The 16,121-nt window shown below is 40.4% G+C and overlaps 1 protein-coding gene across 1 annotated transcript in view; it reads left to right on the top strand.

The window, feature by feature from the left end:
* Positions 1–16,121, top strand: part of COL28A1 (collagen type XXVIII alpha 1 chain) — a 174,730-nt gene that overhangs the window by 91,919 nt on the left and 66,690 nt on the right. Inside the window, exons 24-26 of the mRNA XM_007076679.2 lie at positions 566–634; positions 807–875; positions 15,102–15,170. Coding sequence (XP_007076741.2) covers positions 566–634; positions 807–875; positions 15,102–15,170 — 207 coding nt within the window. The remainder of the gene's footprint in view (positions 1–565; positions 635–806; positions 876–15,101; positions 15,171–16,121) is intronic.

Here is a 16,121-nt window from a genome sequence, read left to right as displayed (position 1 = left end):
TTTTTTAAAAAAATTAATCTGTATTTAATTTTCATTTTGGCTTATTTATTCCTTGTGTAATTTGGGCACCGCTGAAGAGGACAATGGATATAGTATAACAATAGGTAGCACATAGTTATCTTAGTTTACATTCAAAATTTTACACTTGAAATATAGCTATATATCCTTTCCTTCTCTTCTCACACTGTGCTTATTAAAATTTCTCATTTTTATACTTCTCCACAATCTATGATGCAGAAAAGTATAAATTTAAAAATTAACCTATCAACAATTAGCCATATTTAATTCCTATGAAATGTGTTTCCTATAGAGGACTTTGTAATGGTTCACATATATTCCCTATATTCACTCCACGCTTCCCACCAAATGCAAATGGGTAAGACTTATGAAGAGAGACTTATAACAAGTTGCCGTCTGTGGTAGAATTCCCTTCTAAAATTTTTCAGATCATTCCTTTGCATTGTCAAATGCATGTTTGCCATATAGAGTTGGTATTGTGCTTAAGTTTTGCCAGGTGTTTCATAGTTTAGTCTAACATTATGACCTGGTGTTGGAATTTACCCAGGGTGCGCAAGGACCTCGGGGACCAGTGGGTGCTCCAGGACTCAAAGGTGATGGCTATCCTGGTGTGGCTGTAAGTGTGGACATCGCTGTTATTTCCTTCATTTCCTCTCTCTTCCCTCCTTCCTTCCTTCCATCCTCCCCCCCTTCCTTCTTTCCTTCCTCCCTACCTTCCTTCCTTTCTTCTTTGATGAACACTGCACATGACAAGTACACTCACTCTCTCCTTTATTATGTCATCTCAGGGACCTCGGGGACTACCAGGACCCCCTGGACCAATGGGTTTACGTGGAGTGGGGGACACTGGAGCAAAGGTAAGATTTTAAAGTAAGTAACATAGAAGCTTCTAAAAAAATGTATTTATAGGTAAGTGACTTTGGTAAAGGTGAATTTTTTTTTTTTTCAAACATGCTAGAAGACCAGTGGTGTCTAAAGAATGTATAGTTATTTATCTTCACCTATGGACTTTCTGGGGAACTCACACTAATTTGAACATGTAGATTAACTTTGTGGATTATCTCCTGCTTCTCTGGTATCAACTCCCATGTTCCTTTGCTGCTTTGTTTTCTGTATGAAAGTCAGAGTTTGGTCCAGAGCCCTCTTCCCTACTTTAGACATCTCTTCCCTGGGTGTACTCATTCAGTCCCATGGTTTTCACCACTACCCATGTGCTGATGCCTTCTCTCTTCAAAACATATTTTTGATTCCAGCTGTTTTTCTCCTTCTGCTTCACCAGGGCAGACCACCATCATCTCTTACCTGGGCTGTTAATCTCTTCAATGGCCTTGCCTCTTCCATCTTGGCCCTTCTGTTACCTAGCAGGCAGAGTGGTATTTTAAAACCATGAACCAGGGGTGCCTAGGTGGTGCAGTTGGTTAAACATCTGACTTGGGCTCAGGACATGATCTCTCATTTCCTGAGTTCGAGCCCTCCATTGGGTTCACTGCTGTCAGCAAAGAGCCCGCTTCAGATCCTCTGTCTCCCTCTCTCTCTGCCCCTCCCCAACTCACACTCTCTCTAAAATAAATAAAAACATTTTTAAAAAAGTCATTAAAACCACGAAACAGATCATATTCCTTTCCTTCTCAAAAAACACTCTGATGGCTTGTCTCTGCACTTAAAACAAGCTCTTCCTGCTTTCTGTGGCCTGTGAGGCCCTTCATGACCTGATGGTAGCTTCTGCCTCCTTCTTTGTTGCCTTCCTCCAGCCACACTGGTCTGCCCTATTTCAGCTCATTCCTGCTTCTAGGTCCTGGCTCTGTCAAGATGGCTCATTTTCTCTCTCTCTTTCTCTTTTTTAAATTTCTTGATTTATTTATCTATCTATTGAGAGAGAGAGAGAAAGAAAGAAAGAGAGAGAGCAGGGAAAAGGCAGAGAGAGAAGGAGAAGGAGAATCTTAGGCAGTCTCCACACCCAGTGCACAGCCTGACACAGGGCTCGATCTCACAACCATGAGATTATGACCTGAGCTGAAATCAAGTGTCAGAAGCTTAACCGACTGAGCCACCCGGGCACCCCAAGATGGCTTATTCTTAAGGCCTCCACTCAAGTCTCACTTCACCTGGTCTTGACCACCTAAACAAAGAACAATCCTGTCTCCCCTTCCCCATCACTATCACATCCCCTTGAATATTTCCTCCATAGCATTTATCACCGTTCGAAGCCATCTTGTTCATTTACTGTTCTGTGTATCCCACGGAAGTGTAAGTTTCCCTGAAGGCAGGTTGTTTGTCTCATTCCCTGCCAAATTACTGGCACAGAAAGTAGGTGTGCCACACACAAGGAGCATTATAACATGTAATGAACTGCAGGGGTGCCTGGGTGGCTCAGTCGGTCAAGCTCAAGCGTCTGACTTCAGCTCAGGTCATGATCTCATGGTTCATGAGTTCGAGCCCTGCATCGGGCTCTGTGCTGACAGCTCAAAGCCTAGAGCCTGCTTCAGATTCTGTGTGTCTCTCTCTCTTCCCCTCCCCACTCATATTCTGTCTCTCTCTCTCTTTCTCAAAAACAAACATTAAAAAACAAAACAAAAAACATGTAATGAACTGAAAATGAATGAAGGATATTACTCTAAAGAAAAAAATATTTCCTTGGAAGCATATCTACTTAGCTTTTCAAATGCTTCCAGGTCATTAGTGAGAGAAATTGTAATTGCTCCATGTCAGCTTCTCATTTTGAGTTTTTGGTCTCTGCCGTCGAACTTGGGAGTGACAACACCTCCTGATGCTTCTGTGCAGTGAGGCAGATGCCCTTTTGCCTTCTCCAAAGATGATTGGAGACCCATGGCACTAAATATTGTCTCTAAAGGACAGCTTGGCTCCCCCCTTTCTCTGTTAGGGTAACCATGAGAGTCCAGGAAGAGACTGCATCTGAAGGTACTATGTAAACGTGCAGCTGAGCACAGCTGAGATACTTTGATCAAGGTTCTGGCTTGGTCTGACTCAGAACTGAATCCAATCCTCTAACACCCCTTGACAGTGTCAATAACCATACTAAATTTGGGGATTGAAGTATTCTTTGTTTCCTTAACGCATGGTAATCTTTCAAATGTTAAAATTTAAAAATAGAATGACATTTCAATACATAAATCTTGTTATTTTCTGCTCTGAGTGAAGCACTGGTAAGAGCTTTTGTTATTACATAAATATTCCTTCAGTTAGGAAAGTAGAAACTTATTTAAAATATGGCATGAAATAAAATATATTAAATATCTACTGGAATGCATTTGTATTCTAGTGGAAACATGATCATTTACATTTCCACTGAGCACATTATTATATTTTATGTAAGTATACATCATATTATATTAAATTATACTATTATGCTACTGCTTTATATTTAGCAATGATAATAAAGACAGGCACTTATACACATAGAACATTTTAAAATCTGTTTCTTGTGAATATTCTACTGTGTCAGTTTATTTAACATACAGGCTAAAAGATTTACTAAATGATTTTGGGGCACCTGGTTTACTCAGTCAGTTAAATGTCTGACTTTGACTCAGGTCATGAGCTCACAGTTTGAGAGTTTGAGCCCCACATTGGGCTCTGTGCTGACAGCTCAGAACCTGGAGACTGTTTCAGATTCTATGTCTCTCTGTCTCTCAAAAATAATAAAATAAACATTAAAGTAAATTTTAAAAAAGATTTACAAAATGATTTCATATACTACTGTTTTTCTCTAAAAGTCCCTTGTATTTGCTATCATAACATTTTAGGGGGGAAATAAAGAAAAAGGGTATTTCTTCAAGATTTTATCCTATTTTGCTTCTTTTTAAAAAAGTTTTTATTTATTTACTTTTAGAGAGAGAGAGAGAGAGAGAGAGAGCGAGCAGCAAGGGCAGAAAGAGAGGGGGAGAGAGAGAGAATCCCAAGCGGGCTCTGCACTGTCAGCCCAGAGCCCAATGTGGGGCTCGAACTCACAAACCATGAGATTACAACCTGAGCAGAAACCACGAGTCAGACACTCAACTGACTGAGCCACCCAGGCACCCCATGCCTATTTTACTTTTTGAAACAACCAACATGTTGCCCGAGATGTGTCTTAAGTACACTCATTATCTCTGTTAGCTCGCACAGGAGGCTGAGTGGAGGCAGAAGCTGAGAGCTAATTCCCAGCTGAGACGAGGAAAGAATATTTGCAGGACCTGCCTCTGTTTTCCTGTCCCCCACCACCCTCTAGGCTGCCTTTTTTCCTCTCTTTGACCTCTTCCTGGGGATACTAGGAAGATGTGTTATCCTGGAAATTTCTGTCCCTAGAAGGAGATGTTAGGAGTATGAGCTGGTCTTGGAATGAAAGAACATGGATCATAAACTTGAAAATAAAGGAAATTCTAAAAGCAAACGCCAACTTTCAAATAATTTTCAATATCACCTCTCGTCTTTGTAGAGGCCATAAATTCTCTATACAGCCTCTTCCTCTGAAGAAAAGTTTTGGAAACACACACACACACACACACACACACACACACACAAAGAAAAATGTTTGGAAAAGTTTAATTTCACCTAATTTTGTCCTTCTGATTTGGTAAAGTGGGGATGAGAGCCTTAAAATACCTAAAGGTGTCAATGGTAGCAAAAGCACTGGTCTCAAATGTGTACAAAATTCCTTGCCTTTCTTTCTGACTTAAAATAACAGAGAAATTGTAATTATGTGGGAGTGTGTGTACGTGTATGTAATTGTATAGACATATATATCTGATATGTTTTTCATTTAAACTCTGTGTAGTCACCTTAAAATATTGGCCTTAGCGCATTAACTTACAAAACAAATGTGTTTTGAAATGAGGAAACCATTAAGGTTGACAATTTATGGTAGGTTTTTGTGATATTTAGTTAAGGGCACATGTGTTTAGCATATGACACAGACATTAGAATCAAAGCTCCTATGTTTCAAAACATATCAAAAGCAGTCCCTGACATCTTGCACCCTTGTGGTGCTCTCTGGCTTTTTTCCAAGTGGAAGAATTCCATATGACATCAGTGGGTATAGTGCTTCTATATACAATGACCTTGAATTGCATCCAAATTTTGACAAGTGCTTCTGAAAGATTTCTACAATTCTTGTAGAAACTACACTTCCAAGCGGATGGTAGATACAGTTTTAAAACCTACTTTTGAAACACGCCAGGAAGAACTGACAATTTGGTTTCTTGGTAAGCAGGACATGCTCATCTAACACCCAGTTCCCTGGAAACTGACTTGTTTGTTGATGGGGAAGTCCAGCTCCACGGTCTTATTTAATGCTGCCTGGACCCCTATAGATGAGAAAGACCCTTTGTGATTTGGGGACAATCATTATGCGAATCTCTTCTCCCTTTGAGAAGCCCAGATAACTCTTTGACCCTGTATTTTCATCTGCAAAGGCTATGAGGTGCATGTCACCCAGAGGCTTATCCACTGACATCTCTGAGGGTAAGAGTTTATTCTTGGCCTCTTAGAAGAGAAATACAAGGAGTGGCTCTCCTGAGCTCTGTAAGGGCAAGTGCATTCTGCCATGCACCTGTCTTGGCCCTTTCAGCCCCCTTCAGTGTGCTAGCTCATCAGAGAGGAAGTCAAGCCTTCCCTAAGGCTCTGGAGCAGGTGAGCTTGGGCCAGTCCTTGCACAGAGGAAATCTAACCTGCCTTTTAGGGTGTTCAAGGGACCTCTTAATCATCAAGTGGTTGGAATAAAATCTGTGGGCAGAGAACACATGTTGGGTTGCTGTTGCTATTATTACCGTATACCATATAAATATATATTATATACTACTTAAGTATTTCCAGAATATCATGGCATTTTAAGCTATTCCCTTATTTTATAGGTGAGGAAATCAAGAACAGGAAAGGTTGAACAACTTGCCCCTTTACAACACAAACAGTTTTGATACTATGTTGTGTTCATGTGTAAGGGAGAGACTATGGATATGGATGAATGAACGAAATCAGAGCAGAGAGAATGACTCACCCTGACCTACAGATGCTTAATCTTCAAAGCTGTCTATCTTCCAGTTATCTCGGCACCATTTAGTGTATAATTGGATTGTCTTTCCATCCTAGCTTTTCCATCACCAAAACTTAAATCACGTAAATATTAAAGGGACGCATAAACTCAAACCCAAAAGAGTTAAACATTTTTCCAAAGATTTAAATGTTTGAATATTGTAAATACATGCTTTATTTGACAAAAGTGGCCCAGAGTCATAAATTAAAACGCAAGTCTCTGTGAAATTCCACCGAGTATCATTATTCTAAAAATGTTCCCAGCATTTGAATTGTCCCTCTGTTCTCTGCAATGGCTCACATATGTGCACACCACCAACAAGCAGTGGCAGAACAGAGGAGCGATTCACACAGAGATGCATTAGGTATTTGCAGATTCTCTTGGTGGGTATGGACTGGACAAGAAACTCCAGCTTGAACAGTCTCTGATAAGGAGGGCTGGCCTTGGATGCAGGCTTAATGACAGTGAAATTAAGGGTCTGTAACTCCAAGTTGGAGCTAAAGAAACCCACTTCCCATAATATGACTGCAAAATTGTGACAGGCAGGGCAATCGGCTCAAAAACAGGACTAATTAGAGCCAGAGCCATAGCAAGTTGAAATGCCAAGCAATCCGACCTTTAGATTTCAAAAGAGGTCACATTCAAGACCAGGAAAACTTGGCGAGGTGACCTTTCCAGGTTATCCCCCAATTCAGTTCCATGCATGTTCTTCAAAATCAGAACTGCATTCTGGCCTGTCTTGTGACCTGCAGAGTTGCTTTCGTCTCTCCTTGCTGTTTTCCTGGCTCTGCATGGCTCTCCCCAGCAGCACATACATCCTTCCCTTCCGCCTTGGAGACACACACTAAATCCTCTTAACATAAGCCAACCAACTCACCATCAACACATTTCTATTTTCAATCATGCAGACTAGAGGAGTGTGCCCCCAGTGGGAAGTTATATTGAATATCAGTGCAAGACAGCCTTCTCTTCTGTCTGTCATTAGGGACAATATCAGTATTTTTATTTTCAAGGTTTCTAATTCAGCTAAATGAGAAAGACTCTCTCTCCAATGAGATTCTTGGCATAGGGGAATCATTTGTTCATCTCTGATGAGTTGATTTTGAGAAAAGAAAGATCCTCCCTGGATCCTAAAGCAAATTTTTAAATTATCACGGACTTTGAAAAACTGCTCCTTTGGGGTGAATATTAAAGTTCTAGGAGAGAAATTACCTGGAATAATTGAAATTAGCTTAAATATTTTGAAATTTAAAGCTAGGAAAGTATGATAAAGGAAATGTTGCCATGATTTGTGTTCTTGTTTCCCAGCACCTTCTTTTTTTTTTTTAATTTTTAATGTTTATTTATATTTGAGAGAGAGAAAGAACCAGAAGGGGAGGGGCAGAGAGAGAGATGGAGACAGAATCTGAAGCAGGCTCCAGGCTCTGAGCTGTCAGCACAGAGCCCAATGCGGGACTCAAACTCACAAGCAGTGAGATCATGACCTGAGCTGAAGGTGGACGCCCAACTGACTGAGCTACCCAGGTGCCCCTCCAGCACCTTCTTAATTATTTTCACATCTCCCTGATAATTGTGCTAGTAATCGTTGCTGTCTCCCTTCTCACATTAAAGGGTGTCAGTGAGAAGTGACTGAGTATTATGACAACGGCCAGTCAATAACCAATACTCATTATCAGTATCAGGCTGCGTATTCATAAACTTAGAATAAGACCTCTAAAATTTCCATTGACATCCTGGCAACCACAAGGGAGGTATTGCAGTCACTAAACCAGTACCTATGCTCATTAGATAATCCGTTCCAGAGTGGTGCTTGTGTTTGTGGTAGCTGGTGCCTTAGTAGGTATATCTTAATTTTATTTAAAAACCAGAAAGGAAAAAACATTAAGCAGTTGCTAATCATCGCTTTGACTTATGCCTTAATTTTTTAAAGTTTATTTATTTTTTGAGAGAGAGAGAAAGAGAGAGAGCGAGCAGGGGAGGGGCAGAGAGAGAGAATGCCAAGCAGGCTCCACGCTGTCAGTGCAGAGCCTAACTCAAGGCTCGATCTCATGAACCAAACCATGAGATCATGACCTGAGTCAAAATTGAATCAGACGCTCAACCAACTGAGCCACTCAGGTGCTCCAGACTTGTGCCTTATTTTAAAACTCAATCATTTCCTGGTTTCATCATTTAGGAGAATCTTGAGTACTGTTCCTTGGAAAATTTTTAAGAAGTGAATTCTTTTCATAGGGAATTCAGTTTGCTTTTCATTGTGCCCAAGTAGAAAAGCATGAAATCCTTTTTAGAACAACTGTAACCTGCTTCCACCATCCTCTCGAAGAGTGACAGGGACCTAAGTGGCACAGCCAGGAGAGAGGCAGTGAGTGATTAAAGCCTTGTCTAAATGTGGGTGAGGGAGGGGGGGCAGTCTAACTGGGCTCCTTTGTCTCTAAGAGCACTGTCTTCTCAAATATTTTATTTAAATCTTATAAAATATAGAAGGTATAATAGATTGTTTCCTTTTCACTGCTCCACTCGAAACCTCTGTTATCTACTCGCTGTGAGACCTCAGCAAGTCATTTAATTTCCTCAACTATGGTTTAAGAAATTAGTGGAATAATGTCTATAAAACGTTTTAATAAACTGTAACACACTAAAGTAGTAGTCACAGCATGTTTTACTCTGCCAAATCAAGTATATTGCAGTAGGGATACACGGAGGAAATAAGAATTGTGTAGGTAGAAGATCTGGAATGAGACTAAGTACAAAATTGGGGTTAAGCCACAAAACCGAGCAACGGCAACGGCGGGGAAATGAAGAGGGAGGCCTTAGGCAGCTGGGTACCTGTACAGGTTGCGTGGGCCTGTCAGGGATCTTGAAATGAGGATGCGTTCTTCCTTCTCCTTGAGAGAGTGTGATTAACTGAGTATAGGAAACGCCTTTCACAGCTACAGAGCCATGTCTTTGCATTTAATGGTGGTTGGAAGAAAGTCTATGGAGACATTAGCTAGCGTTTTGCATCTAGCTCCAGCCACCGCCAAGATGAGAGATGGGCTCTGGAGTTAGGCCTGGGTTTGAATTGCTGCTGGCCATGTGGTTTTGGGGAAATCGTGTATTCTTATCTGAAAGTCTCAGCTTCCTTAATCTATAAAATGAAGTAAGTTGATGTTGATAGGATCAGATAATGAAGAGTACTTGCCACCTAATAAATTTAATAAATGCCAATTGTTATTCATTTTATTATTAATTATGATAATTTTAATGTTAACCAGAGCAAAGAGAAATGAGAAAAAGAATGAATGCGATAATGTGTTTGGTTCCTTTTTCTTTCTTTTAAAAAGTGAAAGTTGTGATATTAATCAATGAATGATTTTCAACCATTCTACAAGGTTATGGTCCAGGTAAAACCTTCACTGAATCATTGTTAAATTACATATACAAATACTGCAGGTAGTTAGTTCTAAACTTGGCCATTTCCTGTGAAAATGGCAAGAGTATCTTGAGTCTAGAATTCTCTTTGTGGGCCAAGGGGAAGCTCTGGGCAATCTAAACAGTTTTGATTTGTTCTGTTTTGTTTTTTCTTTTGTTTTGTTTTGTTGAGGAAGGGTAGGGATAGGGCTTAGGCTATGTGGTCTTATGAAATTGATGGATATAGTTAAAAATGGCAACTCCAGAATTTGCCTGTTTATTATCTCCTAGTGCAAGGGCTCCCTCTGCAGGTTCTAATAACTCTCAGATCCTGCATGTCCAGCCGTGCGAGTCCCTGTTGTAATTCCTTTTATTTGTGATTGTCACACCATCCACTGACAATAAAACTGCATGTCTGAAAATGTCATGTCTGAAAGTGGTACTTCTTAGGTACCACTTTTGCTGCATTGTGGCAGATGGGGTGCTATCAAATGGTGAAGTCCGTCTTGACCATGGTCTTCTTGTATGCATTCACCCACTGTTGTGGCCTCATATGGACACATGGCCCAAGGAGCAAAAGACATAATACATTTTCAAGACCCCACCATAGTAGAGAGACTCTGTCTCTGTGGATTCACATAATTCATTAAGTGCCTGATATTCCCACCTCTTGAAAAGTATGCTACAGAAACACCAAGGAACAACCCTACCTAATACCATGTTACAGACCAACTCTAACATCTGCAGAATATGTTAAGACTTGGTTTGAAGACTGTCTATATATCAGATGCATATCTCAGATTATATTTACCTAGGTCAAAAGGTTACAAAAGATTATTTTGATAGGTAAAACATAGCTATATGTCAATAGTTATATGAGTAAAGATGGACAGCTTTTTTGAGGGAAACACTGAAGCACCACAGGTGACATGGGAATCACACCTTCAGAGTTCACTGGCCAAGGTTCAAGGGTAGAAAGAGCAGCAAGGTGCCCACAAGGTCGGCACTCAGCCTGCAGGCACTCCTACATGATGAGAGTTAGGGAGAGCTGAGTAAGAGAGAGAATGAGTAGCAATAATAAACGTGGACAAAGCTGGCCTAAAGTACACTCACAACAAATTTCAACTGTTTTTCCCCTTGCTTTCACATCTGGGCTCTGTGTGCGCGTGTGTGTGTGTGTGTGTGTGTGTGTGTGTGTGTGTGACAGAGAGAGAGAGAGAGAGAGAGAGAGAGAGAGAGAGAGAGACTAATACTAAATGAGAAGGAAGTTTTAACTAAAACCATCTCACACACGCACACACACACACACACACACACACACAAAATACCACGAATTAAATTGTAGAGTATTGAATTCTTTCTTAAAAGAAATATTTACTCAGTTAAAAAAAATCTCCTACCTTGCCTCCATATACTTAATTTTTAAAAGTCATATAACATTTGGGACATGCCAAGAATGCATCAAAGACATGTACGTTCTAATGATACTGAATCCACATGTGTGCTTTTACCCTTTGCCATATTTTTGTCTTTAAAATCTTGTATTCTGCTTCTCATTAAAGGTGAACATCACAGTAACCTTTCCTCCCCTTCACTGGTGAGATTGTTATCAGATATTGTTCATGGATTTTAAAAATACTATTAAAAACATTTTATTCTGAAAATTATCAAGCACATATAGAAGTAGAAAGGCTAGTAAAATGAACTCCCATTTGCCTGTTGCACTTCCACAACTATCAGTATGTGGCCATCTTCTATTATCTTCTTCCCCCTCTCCTGCTGCCTTACTTTGAAGCCTATCCCACACATCTCTCATATAAAGGTTTAGTATGTGTATCTCAAATTAAAAGCTGTTTTTAAAAACATAACTGTAGGGGTGCCTGGGTAGCTCAGTCGGTTGAGCATCCGACTTTGACTCAGGTCATGATCTCGTGGTTTGTGAGTTCAGGCTCTGTGCTGACAGCTTGGAGCCTGGAGCCTGCTTCAGATTCTGTGTCTCCATCTCGCTCTCTGCCCCTCCCACACTCATGTTCTGTCTCTCTCTCTCCCTCTCTCTCTCTCTCAAAAATAAACATTAAAAAAATTTAAAAACATATCTGTAGTACCATTAACAAACCTTAAACAATAATTTCTTAGTATCACCAAATATCCAGTGTTCAAATTTACCAGCTTGAGGGGCGCCTGGGTGGCTCAGTTGGTTAGGCGGCCGACTTCGGCTCAGGTCATGATCTCATGGTCGGTGAGTTCGAGCCCCGCGTCGGGCTTTGTGCTGACAGCTCAGAGCCTGGAGCTTGTTTCAGATTCTGTGCCTCCCTCTCTCTGACCCTCCCCTGTTCATGCTCTGTCTCTCTCTGTCTCAAAAATAAATAAACGTTAAAAAAATTAAAAAAAAAATTTACCAGCTTGTCTTACAAATTTGTTGCAGTTGGTTTGTTTGAATTGGGATCCAAATGATGTCCACACATTGCATTTGATTGAGATGCTTCTTAAGTCTCTTTTAATCAAAGGTTAGTCATCCTTTGTTTTTTCCTTGGGCTTTCTGTGTAGATGAGTTCTGTGTCCTTGGGGGTCTCATCCTCGTTATTATTTTTTTTAATGTTTATTTTTGAGAGAGAGAGAGCACATGCATGAGAGCGAGCTGGGGAGGAGCAGAGAGAGAGGGAGTTACAGAATCTGAAGCAGGCTCCAGGCTTCGAGCTGTCCGCACAGAGCTGGATGCGGGCTTGAACTCACTGACCGCGAGATCACGACCTGAGCAGAAGTCAGATGCTTAACAGACTGAACCACCCCACGTTATTCTTATGGTGTTACATGTTTCTACATCCTCTGGTTGTACAGAAACATCCTCTGGTTTAGAGACTTCCTCATATACAGGTTCTGTTTTTCTTAGCAGAATTCTTTCCAGGTGGGGCTGTGTACTCCCCATCGCATAGCAGGTTGCAGCCATATGCTTTCCAACCTCACTGGGGAAGGGGAGAGGTGAATAGAAACACAAGAGAGGGAGCCATTGTATCTGGGGTGGAGTTGACAGTAACCAGGCAAAGAAGACAATTATTTTTGATAAAATGTTGAATGATTTTGGGTAAAATCTATTGAAGTATGTTTACCTGGGTTCTGTTCTGCTGGAGGGTATCAAAATGCAGCGAGTGTGAGTCAGGTATAGCTGGAGACCCTCCCCCAGCGAACTTACATATACTGCCTCTAAAGGCACATCAGAGATACTTAGGAAAGGAGAGACAGCAGAAATGTATGTGATATAGGACATGTTCATGTACTCTACTTGGAGCTTTTGATGACAGGAGAGATCATTTAAGCTGGGAGAATCTGGGGGTCATTAAGACCCAAAAGTTGGGAGGCGGAAGGAGAGAGGTGTTAGAGAATTAGTACCTGTGACCACAAAAGCAGCTAAGAACTAAGTGGAAGAGATGCTAACAGGAGACCCACATCATAAAAGTGGTCTGCAAGCACAAGGAAAATAGGTAATTATGAAAATAGAGATTGAAAGAATTAAGTCAGTAATAAAATAAAGCTTAAATGCTTTCTAATTCTTTTAAGGCCTTGTTTTCTCTAGAAGTACTTTAGGATTTATACATAGAAAGTAAAGTTAAATAAGGATGGGCTATTTTGCTAGATAAACAATGTCATCATTTCTTATAATCCATGATCTTTGCACTGTTGAAATCTATAAGGTATTTAGCTCCTAACAGAACATGGATGAAAGCAGACCTGGGACAAGAGCTTGGGAGATTTACCTTCAAAGCCTGGCTTTGGTTTCTGTCCTTTTTTCTTTATAATTTTCACTGAGGCATATCTTATATATCACAGAACTCACCCATTCCAAGTGTATTTTTCAATGATTTTTAAAGTACATTTAGCGAGTTGTATGGCCTCACCATAAATCAGTTTTAGAACACTTTCTTCCTCTCAATAAAATCCCTTATGCCCATTTACAGTTAATCCTGTCCTAGTTCCTATTCTTGGTCCCAGGCAATTATGGATTTGCTTTCTATCTCTATAGATTCGCCTTCTCTGGACATTTCATACAAATGGAATCAAGCAATGTGTGGTCTCATATATCTGGCTTCTTTTATTGAGATTAATGCTTTTGAGGCTCATCCCTGTTGTAGCATACAGCCGTAGTCCATTCCTTTTTACTGTGGAATATACCACGCTTTGTCTATCCATTTATCAGTTGATGGGCATTTAGAGGGTTTCTAGTTTGTAGCTATTATGAACGATTCTGCTAAAAGCATTCATATGTAAGTCTTTGTGTGGACATATGTTTTCATTTCCCTTAGGTGCAGGAGTAAAATTACTAGATCGTATGGTAAATTGATGTTGAACTTTTTAAGAAACTACCAAACTTTTCCTAAGTGGCTGTACCAGCAACTGAGGGTTCCTCCTTCTCCTTGTCCTCCTAGTCCTACTTCTCAATAGCTGTGCAGCTTTGGGCTAACTTTAGTTTCCTCTTTAATAAAAGCTGCAATGAGGAGCACCTGGGTGGCTCGGTCGGTTAAGCATCCGTCTTCAGCTCAGGTCATGATCTCACAGTTTGTGGGTTTGAGTCCCGCATTGAGCTCTGTGCTGACGGCTCAGAGCCTGGAGCCTGCTTCGGATTCTGTGTCTCCTTCTGTCTCTGTCCCTTCCCTATTCACACTCTGTCTCTCTCTCAAAAATAAATAAACATTTAAAAAAATTTTTAAAGATAAAAGCTGCAATAAGGAGTTAATATTTCCCAAGTGCCTACTCAGCTAGATGTTGTGATAGACACACTCACATTCTTTGTCTCACTTCTCTGTCTCCCCATGAAATGTAAGTATGACTTTCTGTGTATCTGATGAATTTACTGAGGTTCAGAGAAGTTAGGTAAGTTAGTCATTACTGTGATACAGAGTTGTCGCGAGTACTAAATTACATCACTTAGCATATGTGAACGTGCACAGCACAGTGCTGGGTACATAGAAGGTGGTTGATGAAGAGATTTTCATTTCTCTGCTTCTTCCTATCATTCACATCTCACATGGGTCTAGGCACAGGGCCAGACCTACCCCAATCAAGCCCTACCTTTTCTCTGGGCTAGTTGCCTGTTCTAAAACACTTCCGGGACTCTGAAAACACTTTATAGGAATTTTCCTGGAGCCTCAACTGCTCTTGGGGCAGAAGTATCACAAAGTTCATCCGTAACCCCAAGTAGCATAATCTTTGTTATATGAAAGAACAGGAGGGACTAGTTCGGGTTGGAGCTCTACTTTTCAATGGTTTCTTTTTATTCTCATCTCGTCTTTCTTTCTCCACTCACAATGGTGGCACTTCCAATTCCAGAGAAGGGAGCTCTGAAAAAAAGTACCTAGTAATGTTGTCACAAGTTAACTGACTTGATTGCTTTGAAGTGTACCCATAACAGTTGGCTGGAAGATTGCATAAATGGCAATAAGAAGTGAAAACAAAGGGCGATAACATTCCCTTTGTCAAATATAGGGAAGTGAGCTGGTAGAAAAGGCCCCAATTAATATCTCAAATTCAAGGGTTTGGGTTTTAAAATATATTTTCTTATATGAAAGTTCATATGGAATATTGTTAATATGAAATTATGACATTTTATATAAAATATACCACATAAAGCTTCACTTTAATCAGTGACTTGTCATTCATTGTGTCTTTTCAGGGAGAGCCTGGTGTCAGAGGCCCCCCAGGTCCCTCTGGGCCTCGGGGCATAGGAACCCAGGGGCCAAAGGTGAGTCTTAAATTCTGTGCTCTGTGTGAAGGTCAGGTACCAAGTGAACATTAACTTCATAGCAAGTGTTTATTTTAGTGTTGACTTATTTTTTCTTGATTGCTGATGAAAAGTCTCACTTTCTCATATTATGTGAGCTTTCAGTAAAATAGATCATAAGTCCATAAAGCCATTTATTTCCCCCAAAGAAATTAGGAAATGGTTGCAAAATGCTCAAAATATTTCCAGGTTTCTTAAAGGCTGTGCTCTCCTTAAGAAGCATATCTTCACTTTGGTCGGAGGCGCCTCTGCTGGCCTTTTAACAGAACACCTGCTAATGTATCTATTGTGACATATGTGCGTAGTCCACTTTGTCAGGGCCTCAGTGCAAGGGTCCAGATTTATTGCCCCCATAGAACATGAAAGAAACTGCCTCTGGATCCCTTTGCTCTGTTTTCTATTCCTCTTTCTTTTTCCATGTCCATTTTGGTGATTATTCATCTTTCATTCTCTTAATCAAGTGTTTTTCAATGAGGGAGTTCTTGCCTTCCTGGTCTGCCCCCAGGAGACATTTGGCAATGTCTGGAATCATTTTTGGGTGTCACAACCAGGGAAGGGGTGCTACTGGCAGGTAGTAGCTGGGGGCCCAGGATGCTGCTAAACATCATACTGTACACAAGATAGCACCCATCACAAAGAATTAGGCAGCTCAAAATGGCAAGAGTTCAGAGGCTCAGAAGCCCTGTTTTAATCATTGATTTAAATGATTTAATGATCATTTTAATGATCATTAATGATCAATTTAATGATCATTAATTGATTTAATGATCAATGATCATTGATTCACATGCCCAACAAAAAATTCTTTGATTTGTTCAAAAACTAAAATAAAGAAGTATCAGGCATGTTCATAGGGAAAACAGGCGTTGGGGAGCCTCCCATTACACATGCAAATTTCACACATGTATATTC

Source organism: Panthera tigris, chromosome A2 (assembly GCF_018350195.1).
Source record: "Panthera tigris isolate Pti1 chromosome A2, P.tigris_Pti1_mat1.1, whole genome shotgun sequence".
Taxonomy (NCBI): Eukaryota; Metazoa; Chordata; class Mammalia; order Carnivora; family Felidae; genus Panthera; species Panthera tigris.
Note: the sequence above shows the minus strand (reverse complement) of the source record. Positions and strands in the feature narration are given on the sequence as shown.